The sequence below is a fragment of the Daldinia decipiens genome (assembly GCF_022478715.1).
Source record: "Daldinia decipiens strain CBS 113046 unplaced genomic scaffold F4813scaffold_26, whole genome shotgun sequence".
NCBI classification, from domain to species: Eukaryota; Fungi; Ascomycota; class Sordariomycetes; order Xylariales; family Hypoxylaceae; genus Daldinia; species Daldinia decipiens.
The window spans coordinates 235,327-254,602 of NW_026054569.1; the positions used below are offsets into that span (position 1 = coordinate 235,327).

Consider the following 19,276-nt stretch of genomic DNA (forward strand, 5'->3'; position numbering starts at 1 on the left):
CGCAAAACAGCAACAAGTATAGGTAGGTATGTATCAGAAAGCAACCACGCGAATACACGCAGGCATCCATTTAAGAGGTTATATGGCAAGATCTTATATACAAGAAATGTTATCACCAAACCGCGCATTTAGCGCTATCATCGATCTCCAGCGGCGGTCTTGAGCCAGCCTAGTTGATCTAAATCCTCGCACCCCTTTCCCTGAGCGGCACGAGGCGACAAGTCAAGTCGTACGAAATAAATTGGCGTAGAAACGAAGATTCATGATGCGGTAGAGGGCCATTTTCGATCTTGCGAATCAAATTTTTCCTTTCTTTTCCGAGGGGGGGCGTGCCGCGTGTCTTCTCATTGTAGACGTATAGCTTAGTTGGGCGTGGCAACTGGGTAGCCAGGGTTGGTCCGGGAGTAGCTAACGCTCACGGAGTACTGGGAGGTAGCCGGCTGCTGGGGGAAACTACCAGTAGGTACGGTTCCTGGTGTAGTTCCCGAGGCAGTTCCGGGGAACGTCGGGAAAGATGCCGGAAACGTTGGGGATGAAGAGGATGCATCGGCTGGCTGAGACACAGACGGCGTGGGCTCCGGCTGAGAAATAGGGAGAGGTGAAGATAGCGATGAGACATATGTCTCTAGGGAACTTGTTGGGAATGGCACTGCGGACGTGAGAACCGAAGAGCTCGTCGCATACGTGACGGTAACATGGTACGACGACGACGTTGTAGGATCAACCACGGTTGGCAAGGCTGTCGATCCGCCAGTCGGTGCAGTGCCAGGAAATGTAGGAACGGGTATAGGGACAGCCGGGTAAGATGGCACACCCGTTCCGTATGCCCTTCTAAGAGGGAAGGGCACCGCAAGGGCCGCGGAAGCAAAAGTGAGGGCGGCGAAGACGTACATTTTGCTCGAGATGGGTTTACTGGAGTGAATGAGTGTATGTAGACTATGCAAGGGAACCCCGATGGTCTATTGAGAACCAGAAACTGCACTGACTGGACTGAGGATAGGAAGTTAACGACAGAACTTGTGTGTCTCTACAAGAAATCTCAAGAGGGAGAGATGCCAGTTGCTATATATCCTACCAAGCAGCCCTCCCCCTTCTCGGCCGGTACCAGGTTATGAGGTGCATCCCTAGCACCTTGGCCCTCGAACGTCACTTCAAAAAGCCCCAATATACTTTGAATTTTACAGAGGCTTTTGCCATGGAAAACACTATGTTGCTATTCTGAGCAATTTCGCGTGTATGCTGATCGACTACCGGAAAGTGTTTTTTCATAAGGGGGACCTTGTCTCCCCCTGGTTGTGACCCCCTGTCCAAAAATATAGATCGACGTCAGTCCTAGTTCAGGTCTCTCGCGAGTTAGCGCGAGCTGCGGGAGATAGGGCATTAGCGTTGAGGCTGACCTAGGCCTTCATGAATTGACGGATGACGAAGTGATGTTGCTAGCTCCTATTAACCTGTTACAGCTACCAATAGCAGAGGTGAGATAGTGGCAGAGTGGCACTATATGCGATGACGTTCTCAATTAGCCATCATCATGATGGTATTATAGCGATAAGGTCGGAAAAAAGTCGTGCACGGTCGACGCATAATATGCCAACAGAGCCTCCCGGCAGAGGGGCAAAAGAATTAAGCAGGTATTATTAAGAGCGCGCCCGAACCACGGGCAAATTCCTATTAAAGTGCCTCCGCCGACTAGGGAAAACCCAGATTCAGCCATGTGAAATTTCCTGTTTAGTGACATCTAGTTAGCTCTCAAGGTCGATCTGATTAACCAACGATCGTCTTTCTCAAAGGGGCGGCTTGTATGTCCATCTCTGCAGGGTCAATCGAAGTTGGCAGCTAGGGAGGAAAACGCCGGCGTTTTAGCTGCACATTCCTATGAATCCTATAATCTTAGAGGGTCAGCCCTGGCTGATATTAGGAAAAGCAATTTAGATGAAAAGGAGCCGGCTCCGCTGCTTTTGACCGCTAAGAGGATCAATAGAGCTTTTGAGGTACGTGCTTCGTCAAGCACTAGCAAATAAGAAAATAAACATATATTAATCGCGTCCTCTCATCCCAGCTTGTAGTATAACTCAGATCTTAGGCTGATTCACCCCAAGCCTCGACGTCAGCAGTAAATGAAGCCCAAAAAGTCTGCATGAAATCGGCTAGTGTCCGTGAGAACCGGTCCCATGGGGAATGGGGAATCTCTTCTTGGCAGAAGATGCGTTGGCGAGCAAAGGGTTATTGTCCCGACTCAAACATTCACAAGTCAACGATCCTTTCCAATCTTCAACTTGATTAAAATAAGAGAATACTTAATGGATGTAAATACCAACGCCATGACGAGTTATTCGGGCCAGATTTTGAGCCCTTCTTTGACTCCAAGGCCGGCTCATCGTCCCGGCGGAGACTCAAGGTCGACACTAGGTTCGAGTTTGTCAAATACTGCCTACCCGATGATGCGGTCCCATGGTTTGAACTCGTTAGTGATATTAAGAGACGACTCGGATCGTATGACCGACGACGGAATATTACTATATGTGCTCTCTAGCATGAAAAAAGGATAAGCGGACATAATTCGTCGCCGTGCCTACCTACCGAGGCATTTAAAATAATTTCTATACAAGAACGTAGTCAAGCTCATTAATACGCCCGGGCAGTTATTCGTGACGTTACAGAGTACCTGGATTTTCCAATTTTAACTCGCATTGTAACAACTAGCACCAGCTATAGCCATCCATCACCCCCTTTCTCTGAGATGCCGTGTCACCAGCCGATGTGATCGTATATATATTAGGTGATAACGGAAATTCATCGCTAGATTCCTAAGCAACAATAGACCTTCTAAAGACTAACCTAGGGAAAATATATTTAGCAAAATGTACCTACCCACGAGTTAGACCAAGCAGGATATACTCATCACAAATCTCAGATATATCATATTCGCGTACCAAGTTTACACGCTGTCCCGACATCTGGTGCCACACACACCCAAACAAACATCTCCGTTAACTAGGTCCCACAACATAACGTCGCGGAAAAAAACGTCGTCCAACGACATCGGACACTTACCTAGGTTAGGTTAGTTAGTACTACAGACACATATTAGAAACACAGGCTCGACCTACCGGCCCAGTCTCAAGCTCAAAAGCCCGTAGAAGATCCTTCAGCACGTCTTCACCACATACATACATCACCCATACATACACATATGAGCACGCTATTCTAACATCTCTACCTCTACTTTTATACTTTTTGTCTTTATTTATTCTTTTTGTCATGCCTACTTCCGTTACCGTCTATCTGAGGGTATGCCCGTCTTCGTTGAGTTGTCTTCCGTTACCCTTGGGACACATAAGAAAAAGAATTCCCCTCCTCCCCTCTTCCTCAACTGCCAGCCAAATCACTTGATTCGGTTGATAGAACTGTGACCGTAGAAGTTGACCCTACCGCCCAAGCCTTTCCGTGATCTTTTCTGTGGATATCGAGGCGCCCCGCACACCGTATGATGCTCTAATATATATGCCCTATGACTCCTCTCAAGTGTCCCTTTGGTGTCCGCCCCCCCGGCGCGATGTACAAATCGTAAGGAAATAGGTCCAATAACTAAACTCCAGTCGGATGAGCTTCCCCCTCTCGTGCCCTTCATTGGTATCCTTGAAAATGTATCATGCTTCATAGGATAGCCAAATATAGCATACCTAACCCGGCATTATGCATATGACGCAACCATCATGGCCCCTCGCCTTGGTCCCTACACATCCAATCCGAACTCTCAGTCTGATGCGAAGCGCCGGCTCCTGAGAAATCATCGTCTGAACTTAAATACCACATGATCTTAAGTTGTTAGCGTATAAACGAGTATAATTATCCTCGATGAGTAGACCGATGATTGAAGCTCATGACCCTGAACAAACCGACTGGAGATGTTAACCATGTGGAGATAACCTAGTCTCCAATCATGTCCAATATACCGCCAGATATCTCAAATACGAGATTCGCACCGAGACAACACATGTCTGTCAATTCATCATTTGGGCCATATCCAAAGTCTGTCAAGATTCGCGACTCAGCCTCCTTTCCTTTCGGAATCGTTATTTGGCAACTGCTCGCTCTGCGGATACACCTCGCTTCGTGCCTTCGTGTCATTACCCTTCTTCCTCCCCCTGGTCATCTTCTGCCACCCGGTACTAACATTGTCACTCTCACTTTTGACACCTCGCGTGTGTCCATTCTCCCTCGACAAGCCATTTACTCTCGGATGTAGGGGCATCGGCCCATCAACCCTGGGTGACGTCTCGACCGACGATTTTTGTTTGGCTTTAGGCGGTTCAGCTTTGAAATCCGGTTGACTATACGCCATAGCAGTTGGGACTGCTGGTGCCTGATCGAAAGGTGACTCTAGTCTTCGCGTGAAACTTGGGGAAGGACTGTTAGTCTCATATACTGGCGAAAGATGCGAGAGCTCAGTCGCTTGTAGACGATTTTCTGTCGCAAGGTCAAGTTGTGCAATTAATGCATTGGGTGACGCACGAATAGGAAAGCGCTGTAAGGCATGCGCGCTGAACCCAGAGACGTTGCCGGCGTTGTCAAATCCAACGGGTACTGTAGGCATATTCATAGCATGGATGTGACTACCTATTTGATTCGTAGCCATATCATGAGGAAATTGGGACGCCGGTACCTGACTGGTCATTACGGCGCAAGCATTCGACGAACCATTGACAACGACCGGTCGATCTGACGATGGTGAATTCGTTTTCCGAGACGTAGATGTATGACTTACTGGGGTTCCAACGACGGAACCAGTCGCCTCTAGCTGCTGATTAATGTGAAGTGCATTGTCATAACCGGTGTACAGAATGGGTGCAGCCTCACTCTGCGAAGGCTGTCGGGGCGAGCTGCCGTTCGCGAGCTTTGACATAGAGCCGTTGACAACCAAGGGGGTTGTCTCGCGAATTTGCGATCCAGCAGCCGCAGGGAATGACCCAGAAGCAAGAGGAGCAGAGTTTCTATTAGCAGCATAGACTCTATTTTGACCGAGCGGCGAAGGAGAACGAGATGAATTTTGCTTAATTCTATCCAGTATCGACTGAGGCAGCTGGTCGGACGATAAGCGGCCTCGGCTCTGACCTGTTGAAGATTGAACTCCAAGGTCGCCAAACGCAGGTACGCTACTAGTCGCAGCGTTCGTTCGCCGAGGTGGGCTAGATGGGTCTGCGTAATAACTATGACCTTTTTCTTCCTCCGGCGGAGTGTTCGTCATTGATCCGCCCTGTTCGATATCCTGCCCCTCGTCCGGAATGAAGCTAGGCATGGGGACTCCGTTGATATGGCGAGCAGGAACACTAGTAACCCCATTAGGTATCTGACCAGCCCCTGCCAAGCCCTGAGCAACCGGGATACCAGGAACAGTTCGAGAGGCCGGCTGGGACTGTGACCTCAAGGCGCTCCCGGAAACAGTGTGACTAGTATCGCTAGCAGCCGTCGAACGGTGGGAACTCCGTCGAAATTCAGCGGCGTGTGCGGTCGAGGGTGATGACGGGTACGTGGGGAAGCCCTGTTGTGCGTAGAACGCGTGTGGAATCTGCATCTGATAATAATACATCTCGGGGCGTATTTCCGGGCGAAGAGGCGCACTCAAAGGGGGTGTATCGAAGGAGTTCGTCCTAGAACGCTCCGCCGATGAAGATTGCGTTTGCGGGGTATTACCTTGCATCATCTGACTATGCTGTATATTAAATGCCTGCGACTGCGCGTATTGGAGAAATCTAAGGTTGTTCTCCTGTAATGTCAAGGCGTTGATCGTCTGCGCCATCAGATCTGTCGGCTGCTGTTGCATGTACATGATGGCATCTTGATGCGTCATAATCGGGTAAGCAGTCGGGATGAACATCGGGCTCCCATTGTTGTCATAAGGTACACTAGACGACGTTCGTCGACTATTACTATTGCTGTTGCCATTATTTCGATGCTGACCTTGTCGATTTCCATTCCGATATCCCGCCCCACGGCCTCCACGGTTGGATTGCTGCTGAGAAGCACTTCGCACTAATATGGGACGAGATACCTGCGCCGGTTTCTGAAATATTCTCTCTTCCTCTTTCGGGTATTCATATTGTGTACAACACTCTTCAAGCTTCCCTTCCGCGATTAGGTCAAAAGCACGACGGAGCTCAAGATGGAGGCCCCGAAATGCGGTATCATCAGCCGTGTTACCAAGGTTTCGATTGATGTTGAACGGTTCCTCAACACAGAGCTGGTTGTTTAACGCAAAATGCCATTTCTTTTCCTTTTTGGTGAGAATCTTGCCCAGTCGAACGGACAGCACGTCCGTACTATAGTCGAACTCATGGGCATAAAATCGGAAGAACTGAAACAATAACTCTCCTAGGGAAGACTTGTTCTTGCTTCCAAATCCTCGCAGCTTGTCCACGTCATCGGAAAATGAAACTATATCACCGGCCTTTCCGGGAAGCTTCTGGTGTGTCCGCTGGTGTAATGCAGGCAGAACAGGCGGTTGGCGCAGCTGTAGAAATGCGATTATCATGCATATCCATGTATATGAGCTTAGTGTTCCACCAAATGCTGCCGGCTGTTAGTGAAAATTATAAATATAACAGATCATACATACCAGCGTCGTTAACAATTCGTCGCCGCGTCCAGTACTTTACTATCATAGCGAGAGGTCGTACGCGGTCATCGAGCTGGACATAAGTTTTGATCATGCGGGTATTCTCCAACGCTAAAGTATTGTTGACGTTCATGTCGCAGGATAATTCTAGCTCGGGATCCCATATCTTGACGATCGGGACTTTGGCCGAAGATACGCAAACAACCCTTTCCATCCCATCTAAAGGACATGTTAGCAAAAGTCGCATGAAACCCCGGAACACCAGCACTCACGCTTCGCTAACAATTCTGCTAACATGCAGACACCTTCAAGCTCCTTCCATGGAGTTACTATGCATATATCCACTAGCAAAAGGTCAGTTGCGCAAACACTTATTGGATTACAAAATTACGAACCATCAGAATCATCCGAGCATAGCAGGTTTCCCGATGAGCCAAATAGATGCACACGAATATCGTGTCCTGGCCAGGAATCATTGAGGAGCTTCTCCAGCTTCTGCACTAACATACGCCTCTTTACCTCAACTTTTTCTGTCGGTTGTAACCGGTCATAGAGCTCACGCATATCTGTGGTGAGCTTTCGTTCATCGTCTTCAGATAATTTGCTCTTTACGCCCTGCAGATCCATTCTCTCCAACAAATCCGTTCCTATGCTGTACGGTACTCTCCGACGAGAATGTTTAAGGCCGGTCTCGTATTTACAACCACCATGCCGCGGCGGCAAGGGGCGCAAGGAAGGAACCGCTCCATTAGTCTCGGAATACGCGGATCGAGGGGAATGGGATTGATTGGCATTGGGTGAGTGATCTCTAGACTCGAAGGAAAATTTGCGCGCGTGCTGCTGGGGAGTCGAGGGGACGGAATTAGAATGCGCAGGTAAATTCGAAGAAACAGACGGCTTCGGCCTCAGAGAGAGGGGCTGGGCCAGATCTGATTTCTTGGGCGGCATCTTGGGCGGCGCGTCCTTGCCTGTTATAAGCGCGCGATCGGCTTTACTGGTGTTATGGTTGCCTCTAGTAGCATGGCAATTCTGGGAGCTCTGCCTAGCGCGAGAATCCTTATTGGACACCTTGGAAGAGGAACGAGATCTAGATCCGACGTGGATGTTCTGAGCTGATAACAACGGAGGCAAGGGAGCGGTTTGGAGACCACCACCTCGTCCTGGTGCTATGAGCTTGTTATATTGAAGAAGCTGTGCCTGGTAGAGTGACGACTGCTGAGGGAAAAATATTGGGATCCAGTCAACCTGAGTTGACAAGTACTGAGAGGCGAGAAGCGGGTCCGGGTTTGTGGGAGAGAAGGAACTTAGTCTCGGCACGGCTGGACTTGAAGTCGACCGGGTCCAAAGAGGTTGAGATGGGTAATTATGTTTCGAGTCTGCCGTTATAGGCCGGCCTTCCATTAAAGATGGGCCCCGCACAAACAACCGAAAGGAACTTGGCTGGGGATAGTCAAACGAGTGGCTAGACACGCGACTATAGACAACAGATACGACCTATATTTTGTCTGTTATTATCGTCCGAGGCAATAAGTCGACAATCGTGAACCGAAGCCTTTACGACCGGAGGTAAATGTCGACTTGAGCAGTTGGTCTACCGATAGAAGCGGCAAGGACAATGATAACTGGAAATCGGAGGATCGGCAACGCGAGGCCAAAAAAAAGGAGCGAGTTGGGTGGTTCTGGGTCAACAGCTCACTTTTGTGCGTTCAAGTTCGGAACGAGCCCGGGTTCGTTATGAATATAGAAGATTATGGAATGTCTTCACCGCGGCGTAATAGAGGACGGAAAGTTCATGAGGACAAGATTCTCAGCGTTCGAGGAATATCGATGGGATCAATCGCCAAGCACACTCGCACGAACTGAGAGCATCTACTATTGGTTAGGGAGGCCAGACGCGCTAGAGGGAAGAAAGGGACAAAAGATTCAATTGAGGGAACGATTGAAATATGCAACACAGGCACACGAGTCGACGTGTGGGTATAAAGGGGGTATCGCCAGAAAAAGCAGAATAAAAAGAGAAGAAACGATCTAGCCGTCTAACCGCCTAACCGCCGTTATTGCTGCCCGTTCTCTGCCCGTTATAGCTTTTCGCTTCCGCTTCCACTTCCACTTCCACTTTTACGGAGAGGGAGAGGGAGAGGAGATACAGAAGTCGTAACAAGCATCGACTACAGGGAAAGGATAGGACGCAGAAGCGGTGATAACGAGGTAGGTGGTAAGGCAGAAGGCGGTTTCCAACACGGAAGCCAAGCAAGAAATAAAATAAAAATAAAAAGTAAACAGTATGTAAGTAGGAGGTAACAATTCAACAAGTTAGGTAGGCGTGATGTAGGCAGTGGAGGTTTAGGTTAGGTTAGGTTCAATGTTAGGTGTAGGTTAAGTTGGCATTTTGCTGAAGGGTGATGAAGCGAAAGTGCATTGCAGATGCAGTGCTTGTCTCTACATACCTGTAATGTGCAATGTATTGTACAATGTGCGATGGCCCGTACGCTAGTATGCAGTTACCAGCTAGAGCTCGGAACAGCCTTGGAAGCAATGATAGAATGGGTTTAGGTATCGGAGGGTATAAGGCGGGTCGTCCCAGAGCCTGCCTCCCCTGTCTGAAGTTCCTGGTACCTGCCTTCTTTGCCTCTACCGTTCTCCCTCGCCTGTGCGTAATACGGAGGTATGGCAGCATGTATGGTAGGACCTACATAATGGGTAAGCGTAAGTCTACCTAACTGGTCCGAACTATGAGGGGGCTAGCGTGCGGAGCGTGGCGCGTGCTCTGGATTTTAGTGGTCATACAGGTCATACATGTACCTTACCTACCTGTAGGTACCTATTATGTACTTACAGGAGCACGCTAAGAGGCACGGGCTTCAGTTCTACTAATACATAGGTAGGTAGGTACCTATGGCCTGCCTTCTTCCATGTATGTATGTAGGTACCTACCTACATACATACATTACATCTACTTAACCTGTGCCCTGCGTTACATTAGGAGGTAGGACACACCCTTTCTAACAGCATGCGGCAAGTGTTGCAAGTACTTAGACAAGAGAGACACACCAACATGGAGAAAGGGGGTCAACAGGGCGTTCGGGGTTTAAGAGGACCGCAACGGCGTTGAAGATACTAATGTTAGGGACCTCACGTTACGAACTGCTATAGAATCCATAGAATAATAAGGTAAACACAGATCAATTGACTAATAAATAACTAGGTACCACCACTTAGTAGGCAGTGTAAACCTACCTCTCATAGCCAACCAAATGAAATGATATAAGTATATATATGTCAAGGCTATGACTACGACTCGTATCCGCGAATTGAAGACCATAAAAGTAGGTCGGTAGGTCGATACATGCCTACTAAAGTAGGGGGTAGGCTACTACCGAACTCCTCGCATCGTCAGATCGTCCGACCTAAGCTATTATAGCTCCTAATACGGGCTACGGGCTACGAGTTACGGTGACATAAAGTACCTAATGCATGTACCTACATACATACATACATGTACCTACATCATGCCCGTCTAATACGGCATATGTACCTATGTACCGATTAACCGATGGACCAAATGTTAATATGAGGTAATCTATAGGTACCTTAGGTACCTTTTAAAAAGTTAGGCCAGGTGCTTACATAAACTACCTACATAGGTAGGTACCTATGTGGAAAGAGGTATTTACAATTAACTGGTATTAATTTCTTGTTATATCTTAATGTTTTCTCTTGCCGGACCTAAATTGGCAAGAGTATTATTAATGAGCTCCTATTAATTTCCTAGGCGAGCTCGCATTTGTTTGCATTTTGCATTTTGCATCGAATGATTTATTTCCTCTAGTGATTCCCCAGATGCATACATTAGTAGCATCCAATCCTTTTCGCCGCTTTCTGACATGATACATTATCATCTACATCCATCCCGCAAACTACTATACGTACCTCATAATGTACGTAGGAAGTAGGCAGTTAAGTCCCCTATAATTGGTCTCGGGCGAGCCTAATTATTTAAGTAGTCAAGTCCCTGAAATCTACCTTCGCCACATTCATATCGGCCGATGTGTAACATAACATGTGTAATTCTTCAAGCGTAAGGCCGACTTTCTTTTACTCTTAAGTTACCTAGGTATGGTATTTCAGTGAATGACGTTTGAATCCAACCCAAGCGTCCGGCGAGATCTCCAATCTGACCGAGACGTTCTTTAGTCGAAATGCGAACCAAGCACATGGAATAGCCCATGTCCCTGTCGATCAGTCGCTAAACCGCCAGACTGCATTGAATTCCTTGCTCATTCGCAGCAACTAACTAATGTTGGTCAAAGTCATCCGTCATAGAGCTCGTAAAGTTCTCTTACAACTTGTAAGTTATAAGTCCCTGGATGTCAAGTCGCAAAGAAGAAATGTATAAGTGCAATCGTCATGGGTCCAACTATAAAGACAGATATTAAAAAAATAAAAAATAAAAATTTTAAAAAACCTTTAGAGTCCTTGGAGTCCTTAGAGGCCCGCTGTCGATATGACAATATGAATGATTATGGATGGGTGGTACACTACGCAGAGTACAAGTGATGTAACCGACCTCGTCAGCCTGTCACCTGCAACTTGTGAGCCACGCATCCTTGTCCTCGCCTATTTAGGACACTTTGAAAGAAATGATGGATTGAACCAGCTACGAAAAGCTGAGCACGTCCAGATGAAATTTATTGCATTTTAGGAAGTATCCGAAGTTGTACTAGGTCGCGTTTTTGTGCTATAAACTTCTCCATACACCTAACCTACATATAAGTGGTTATTCTCTTTGACGTCATGCACCAGTTCCTACCTTACATGTAGGTATGTGATGTACTCATGGGGATATCGGCCTAGATCCTCTTAGCTGATCTCCTTATGTGTAGGTATATACATAACATATCTAACCTAGGTGCATACTAACTAGGAATCCGACTCATTGGTAAATGCTTCGAAATCTCGATGGACTAAGTATTTATTTGGTAAACCGGATGGGCTGGCCTAAAGTTAGAATGACCATTTGTGCACTACGCCTCATCAGTCAGCGAATCTGACATAATTTATTCGGACAAGTAACACTGAAGAAGAGGACGAGTATATTCTTTGCCCGCACCTCGACTTGTTCTCCAATTTGGCGTCATCACTAGAAAATAGCGTAACTTATCCGAGTGGCTTACATACATTGTAACTAGTAGACAAGTGCTAGTTATCCTTAATTCCTTGGACGTCTGAGATCTACCTACATGTATGTACTTAGATAGGTAGATATGCTGCTAGGATAACCTAAGCAAGCAACGAGCGGGCGCTGACATCGATTTTAAATAGCTTGGTTGGGTTTCTCTTGGTTACGCCTCAGCCGGCTATCCCGTCTACTTTCCTATTATGACAATAAGGTGTGCTTATCCTGTCTACCTCGATCCACCGGACCAACTCATGTTTTCTCCTTTTGGTAACGTAGATATGGAAGAATTCAAAGTACAATTTCCTTGATACTACCGACATCTAGCCGGGACGATAACCAGGTGTTCTAGACTTGGAGGCCTGGCTATTCTGTGCTGAAGCTCGGGTCTTACGATGAATAATTCGTCACTAGGAAGCTACCCTCATATACTTAATCACCATCAAATAATTATATGTACAGCGATGGTCGGAATAATGAGGTGCAGATACTAACTTCTAAGTGCTCTTGACGTCCGAAATCTTACTGCTGCGGAATTAGAACTCCGAGGACTTATCGCAATTCCTCTTCCGCTGGCGAAATTAACTCCTACGACGAGCACGTCGTTAGCAAAGAAATACCCTCGAGTTCTTGTAAAGGACTTCCATGTCTTAACTTGAAACCAACAGTATTCCTAGGTTACAACGTGCAGACTCGGTTTCCATTTAAAGGCCAGTTGTTCAGGGGCTGAGAGCGCCGAAGCGCCGTAGCGCCGTACACGATAGAAGATTTATCCCTTCTCTTCTACACGTGTATGCATAGGACGGAGGAATTCAATAATCAGGGCTGCCAGGATCGTCTCAAGCTCTTGGCCAACCCCGCGTATCTGCTACCGTAATTTAATGGCTACTAATCCCGATTAGTCTAAATTCACAAGCCTTCGGCGCATCAGCCTCGTGAAATTCAAGGGGTCCAGCCAGGGGTTTAATCTTCAGACTAGCCTTAAATCACTAGGAATGGTTGAGACGGTCCCTGTATCAAGGAGCTCCATCAGCCTTGTGTCCTGGCGCCGGGGAAGTTTCTTTCGTTTGACGTTTTCCTTTTCTTTCTAGCTACATAACGTTAGCTACCTAGTTATTCTTTAATAGATATCTCGTTTCTCATAAGATCTACACTGTATAGCTATTGTAATCATATTCTCTACCTGTTTACTATTGCATTGATTTCATTTACTCTATTCTTCTAGCCCAGATCGTGGGAGTTCAACATGTTTACAAGCTTGACTACGAAGCTGGCGATGAAGAAGGTTGGGCTGTCGAGCGACGCTCTAGACTTCTCTTCGTCCAAATCCAGCAAATCCAATGACGGTTCCGTGCCAGGTCTCGATGACTTGGAAGGGTCTAATTCAGGCTGGCCAGCCTGGATGAGCACAAAAAAGCTTCCCCTTACTGCGCAAGCCTGGCTATCGCCAGTTCCTCCACCGGTTCCCGTCGCTGAGTGCCCTAAACCGGGTGACCTAGCTCCCATTGATAGAGATCGCCAACTTTCCTTTGGTGGCGGAAAACCGACCATAATTCTCTTCCTCCGCTGCGTAGGATGCGCCTGTATGGCTCAGCTCCCATTGTCACACACCTGGTTAATACTAACTGGATTGAAATCACAGTTGCGCAAAAGTCCTTCTTAGCTCTCAGAGACCTCGCCATAAAGAACCAAGGCAGACTGAGATGCATAGCCGTGTCACATTCTTCACGAGATGCAACACGTAAGTGGCTTGACATACTAGGCGGCATGTGGAACGTCGAAGTAGTCATCGACGAAGACCGCGCCATCTACGCCGCGTGGGGGTTAGGGTTAGGAAGTATATGGTACATGTTCAACCCCACCACGCAAATACAGGGCTGGAAGGAGAAGGGCTGGTTGGGCATAAAAGTAGCCAATTCCGTTCAGCGGACGAGCAGCTTCAAACAAGGCGCTCCTAGCACCGAGTCAGCAGATGAAAGCGAGGGGCCGTCAACAGTCATGGGGAATAAATGGCAGCAGTCTGGTTTGTTTGCTATCGACGGGCATGGAGTAGTGATATGGGCTACGAAAGCACTCCGCGCGGACGATATGATGGATCTAAGTGCCGCAGCCACGGCGATAGGGATCCAACCAGCCGACTAGGATATGCTGAAGTGTAATGAACGCATGAATGAACGAAATGAATATAATAACTTATAATAACTTGTACTGCTGCCAGTATTAATGAGAGGTAAAATAACATAAATTTAAGGGGTATGAAGTCTCCTAATCTAGGCCTATGGGGTGGGCGTAGGCGGTGAGCAACACAGCCTATTCCTATCCTGATTCTAGGTGCCGGGGACTGATCATCCCCGGGGTACAATTGACGATATTTCGCTAAGTTAAAGCTGGGACCAGGCCCCATAACTCGGGGATTATTCCCCCTCGTATCATGGGAATCACGAGTCCCATGTTGAAGGCCAGACTAAAAATCATGTTCCCAAGAAAGAATTCATGAACATACATATATGCATAAGAGGTAGTTGTAGCTAAACTATTTTTGACTTTCTATAAACACAAGACATCTCTTAACGGGGTTGGGTGCGGACCGTTATAACGAGGGGCGGTTTTTCCCCCAAGTTTAAGCCTACCAAGCGAGTTCTTGTTTGCTAAGAGCCAAGCCTGGGATATGGCTATACTATCTCGGACCACATACAGCACCGAGTCAGGAACCTCACATTTAAATAAACGCGATATGATATTTATTGTATCACAACAACATTTGAATATAACTCACTTCTATCTATTTATCATAATGCTTAAGGTTTACTTTAGAATATTGTGTCAAATACGAGTAAAACTTTCCTATTTAAGACATATGCCTCGCTACCTTGCGCAAATTCTTCCTGCCTCACAAAGAGCAGTAAGAAATGGGTGGGGAAAAGATGACAAAAGAGCTGGAATCTTGTTAAGGTACAAGTGGCTTAGGAATGGGCTCAGGGGTGGACTTAGGGGTAAATCTACTAAGACTAAATAAAGCATAGTTCAATACACCTATCCTAACATTCACTTTATCAAAGATTATAACTAAAATATAGTGCGGTGTAAACCTTGAGCTTTTATGTTACCTAGAAGATGACCTCTTGTACAAAAATTGCCAACTTAAATAGTAGTACCAGATATCAAGTAGGTTATTTAAACCAACCGATCTTTAAAATAATGTTGAAGGCGCTTGTGGTAGGACGATGTATTTAAAATAAAAAAAATAAAAAAAAATAAAAAATAATCATTCTAAAAGACGGAGCTATCCACGCCGTATCTACAACATATATAAACTAGGTACCTAAGGTAACTAAATTAAATTGAATATGAGTAAGTATGATAAGAATACTCATATATTACTCTCAGCTCTTAGAAGCACTCTGCTCTTGGGTAGTGAGAAGGGATGACCACAACTAGTCAAGCTAGCACATCGATATGGTTAACATACTACAACGTAGATTAGAAGAAGTACCAATAGTGATACGTTAGTAATGGCCTAGAACGTTCCGGAGCAGCCATAAGTTATCAGCAACATTGAATATCAAAAAAGAAGATTTTGATTACTTTGGTCGATTACATACATTGGTCCTTAGGTAGGTAAATACCCCTTACACACCTAAGCACATAGCAAATATATTGGCACGAGTTAGTTCCTTCTCACGACCTCATCATAGATTTTTGGAGTAAAATACCGACAGTCAACTAGGCCAGAGTCTTTGCTTGTATATAATTAAACATATGTACAACTACCAGGACATACAAAAGTACCTAACACACGTGGTTATAAAACATGACCTTCATTATTTGAGTATGAAGAAGCTTATATGAAAAGCAAGATGCTATGATTACTCACACTAGACCTATCAGTCAAACGACTTTTGACTCCCAGTTTAGACTTTCAAAGACTTAAGGAGACGTATATAATCCATATATATTTACTCACAAACAACTTACCTAAGCCATTAGATTGCCTCGTATATATAGGAGAGGATAGTAGTCCAGCATGAAAAGCCAAGGCTCTGTAAGCTCATACCAATGAAAATGGGAAAGGGAATATGAAAAGATACAATTCATCTTCAGACTCTTAGGTCCATCACACACGGAATCCATATAAACGAGCTCAATCATACTTGTAATCATACCTGTTACATTCATTTCATGAGGTAGTTTATCTAGCCTCGGCATCCAAAATCCCCTTGGAATTTCGAACAATACTTTTAATAATAGTTAATATTCAAGTAGTTACGTAATGTGTTATTTGTAACCCATGTGCTTGGCCTTTCCCCAGTATCCATACGGTGACTTATATAGCAGGATCCAAATAGGTTTGAACTTAACCCTTGATATTTCTCCTCGTGACCTTATGAAACAGGGTGAATTTAATATTACTCCTGATTCTTGGTCTATCACGTAGACCTCATTACTCCGTTCGTAATGCGAGGTACGCATATAGTACCGTAGTATAATCTCATCGAGTAGAGTTCATGCGTAGACTCACTAACTTAAATATAAGGTAACTAGTCAGAGTAACTTCGTAGAGAGGGCATACTAAACGCATAACGTCGAAGGCTCTTTATAATTCACGGTTAGCTTCGAAGTCAACTAACAAGGCCCTAGACGGACTAGACTAGTCACGGCACGTAAATTATGCATATCACAGAAATGACTTAAAACCTAGAAGCTCAGAAACCCAGTATAATGCCATAGATGTGCCAGTCCATTTTACCAGATTGTGATGCTCGATCGATGTGCTAAACTCCCTCATGCGGACGCAACCACCTACCTACCTACTACCACGATATCATAATGCATCTCTCCCTAATGCTTACACGTAAGGCACCGTGAAATAGACGCGATGATAAAAACAGCCAAACTCTACGCGCAACCATCTTCCATTAGCCGGCCCATTTTAAAATTCAACGAGAGGAAAAACACCGCCATGCCGCCGACAAAAAAACACCCCTGATGTAGTTGATGCCCTTTCATCCATCCAAACCCCTTCAATTGTTGAGAGTAATACAACAGTTGGAGGGCAGGCAGCGCCCCCTAGTCCACCCAGCGCAACTCCGAATTGCCCTCAATAAACCACCGAGTCCTGCCTATATGACCTCCAACTGTTTTCTGTAGTATCGCATTAATGGGAAAATATTTCGACCCGGGGATTCCATTTCGACACGCAACGAAAGACCGAGAGAAAAGATCGCAACCGCAAAACATAAACCGCCACTGCCCTTGTCCCTAACCTTGTACCCTTTGCCATGTCATTTTCATAGAATTTCCGGTCCGCTCTTTTCGGTGCTTCCATCCAGCCCAACCTTTGCAGGTGCTAATAAGGAACCAAGCCGCCTTATATATTCGTTCTTGTAAAGGGGTGTCGCAATGCCTGTTAGTTGAAAGGCTCGAGAAATGGAGGCATCGTAGGTCGTACAAAAAACAGAATCGCAGATAACTCCAAAACGAAAAATTGTTTTCCGCCCCTGTTTTACCAAATCTTTGTTTCCGTGTCGTCAAAGGCCTGAACACCCATGCTGATGCTGGATATACGTATCCCTCACCCCATGCCTAATCAACCTGAACACCGATTTTGTGCCAATTCAATCATTCACCCTTGATGGTATCTCTAGCCATGAATGCTCAGGTTAGCACCTCATCGCTTAGGTCTCCGTGACACCATTTTGTTTCCTAACCCCAAACGCTAGCCTGGACCCCTAAGTTTGATTTGCTTCCCCAAACACCTGAGCGGTTGCTCCATCCGTTGTATCCGTCTGCTGCAGCACTAGGCGGGTTAGAAGGAGCAGAAGTAGTTGAGACGCCTTGGTTAACGTCATCTCCATTGCTCGAGGCAGTGAAGCCGTGGCTTAACGGCGACGGCAGAGGGGTTGTCGAACGCTTGTTTAAGGCAGGATTAGTGGCCTGAGAAGCCGCTGACGGACGAGTGCCGATAGGAGCTACGGCGTTCCCGCTCTGACCCGGTTTAGGGATCCCTCCAGCCCGAGGCGGGGATCCACCGGTTGGGGATGAGTTGCTGGTGCGATTAGCTTGCTGACCGACAGCGCTATCGAAGATACCCATATTAGCCGGTGGGTTCGACTGGGGGCTGGCGTTGCTGTTAGCACGGGAGAGACCCTGCGTCTCATTAGGCTGCGTTACACCTTCGGAGGCGTTGGAAATACCCTGTCGTCCGTAGTCGTAAGCTAAGGGGGAAGGGCCACGATGACCGGAGGTACCAGTGGGCAAGGCAGGTACTCCGGATCGAGTTATGCTAGGTTCATCGGGATAGCTACCCTCGCCGCCGAAAAGCGCACTACGCTGGCGTGCGATCAAATCACGACGTTCGTCTTCGGACATGCTGCCAGGGCTTAGAGCGCGATCAGGCTTGCTGTTATAAGAAACGTCAGAAAGAACATCTGTAAAGACGAGCAAGTTAGCGTCTCTTCGCAAGGGTATATCAGATGTGCAGTGATCCGAGGACTCATGGTAACATATCGAAACAGGGTTTACATGGATTCAAGACATAGTAGAAACATCGCGTGTGAAGTCAGGGAAAATAGGGAACATATTGACCCCGCCGAAAGAATTTTCTTTTCTTGATTTGCGATGCAAATTTTGTGCTATACAGAAGAGGGCGGCCTACTTCGGTTAAATTGCTGCTCTTGATGATAGTTGCGAAGCTCTCGCTCCCGTTGAGCCGCCATCCTCCGCTTGGCCTGCATCATTTGTTCCGCCTCGTTGGAACCACGCGAAGGCTGGTGTCGTTGCGCGGCATAGAAATTCTGCAGGTTCGGACCAGGGTGGCCGGCTCGCGGGTCGCCAAACTCCACGGAATGCGGCCGCGGGCCATGACCAGACGCAGCCCGTCCATCTACATGGCAATTAGTACCAATTCCCAGACGAACTCCCACCCAATCTCCGTGACACATTCAGCGTGCCTTGTTTCGTTTTAAAGCCATCATCGGGGTAAACTCACGTCGCCCTGGCGGTCCGTACAACTTCCCGCTCTTAACCAGATTATCGACGGCTCGCTCAACCTCTGCAAACCAATTTCGTTAGTATCAAAATGTAGCCATGGGAATAATCGTAGAAGATAAGGCATTATCACGCGTGTACGATTTGCTTAGACCGATATCAACGATTATTTCGACGAAGATTTCGGCTATGCGAAATGTCTTGATACGTGCGCTTCTTGCTCCAGCTACGTTTGATTTCTTCCTTTCCTTTCCTTTCCTTTCTTTTTTACGTACCCTCAAATTGATAAGAAAATGCGATCGACTCGACTTCACGTGGAATGGCAGAGCTGGCACCTAATATAATCATGTTAACCAACACGGCCTACATAATCCCTACAATCGATCTTGAAACTTACCAGATCGCGCCGGTGGCGGCGGAGGAGTCTGATGATCCCAAGTTGTTTGGGATGGACCGGCGCCCGCCCATTGAGAATCTCCGTAGTATTGCTGCGACAT

General features: G+C 46.7%; 4 protein-coding genes across 4 annotated transcripts; 1 reads left to right on the plus strand and 3 right to left on the minus strand.

The window, feature by feature from the left end:
* Nucleotides 1–112: 112 nt before the first annotated feature.
* Nucleotides 113–1,189, minus strand: F4813DRAFT_149218 (uncharacterized protein). The gene has a single exon (XM_049238937.1). The coding sequence runs from the start codon at nt 891–893 to the stop codon at nt 363–365; it is 531 nt and encodes a 176-aa protein (XP_049097896.1). The 5' UTR covers nt 894–1,189; the 3' UTR covers nt 113–362.
* Nucleotides 1,190–3,856: 2,667 nt separating this feature from the next.
* F4813DRAFT_149239 (uncharacterized protein) lies at nt 3,857–8,191 on the minus strand. Its single transcript, XM_049238938.1, has 4 exons — nt 7,012–8,191; nt 6,889–6,960; nt 6,617–6,835; nt 3,857–6,570 (listed from the first exon to the last, which is right to left on the minus strand). The coding sequence occupies exons 1-4, from the start codon at nt 8,015–8,017 to the stop codon at nt 4,052–4,054; spliced, it is 3,816 nt and encodes a 1,271-aa protein (XP_049097897.1). The 5' UTR covers nt 8,018–8,191; the 3' UTR covers nt 3,857–4,051.
* Nucleotides 8,192–13,038: 4,847 nt separating this feature from the next.
* On the plus strand, nt 13,039–13,934 carry F4813DRAFT_391214 (uncharacterized protein; the record flags this gene model as incomplete). The annotated part of the gene is made up of 2 exons (XM_049247132.1): nt 13,039–13,375; nt 13,435–13,934. 2 exons carry the CDS (start codon nt 13,039–13,041, stop codon nt 13,932–13,934), a joined length of 837 nt encoding a protein of 278 aa, XP_049097898.1.
* A 3,561-nt stretch (nt 13,935–17,495) lies between these two features.
* F4813DRAFT_391215 (uncharacterized protein) lies at nt 17,496–19,276 on the minus strand (the record flags this gene model as incomplete). The annotated part of the gene is made up of 5 exons (XM_049247133.1): nt 17,496–18,220; nt 18,448–18,675; nt 18,781–18,843; nt 19,055–19,114; nt 19,177–19,276. 5 exons carry the CDS (start codon nt 19,274–19,276, stop codon nt 17,496–17,498), a joined length of 1,176 nt encoding a protein of 391 aa, XP_049097899.1.

Coding starts and splice junctions, on each gene's coding strand:
- F4813DRAFT_149218 (XM_049238937.1), bottom strand. CDS start 893: ATGTACGTCTTCGCCGCCCTCACTTTTGCTTCCGCGGCCCTTGCGGTG.
- F4813DRAFT_149239 (XM_049238938.1), bottom strand. CDS start 8,017: ATGGAAGGCCGGCCTATAACGGCAGACTCGAAACATAATTACCCATCT. Junction 6,961..7,011: donor ATGCTCGGATGATTCTGATG/GTTCGTAATTTT, acceptor ACCTTTTGCTAG/TGGATATATGCATAGTAACT. Junction 6,571..6,616: donor ACGAATTGTTAACGACGCTG/GTATGTATGATC, acceptor AACAGCCGGCAG/CATTTGGTGGAACACTAAGC.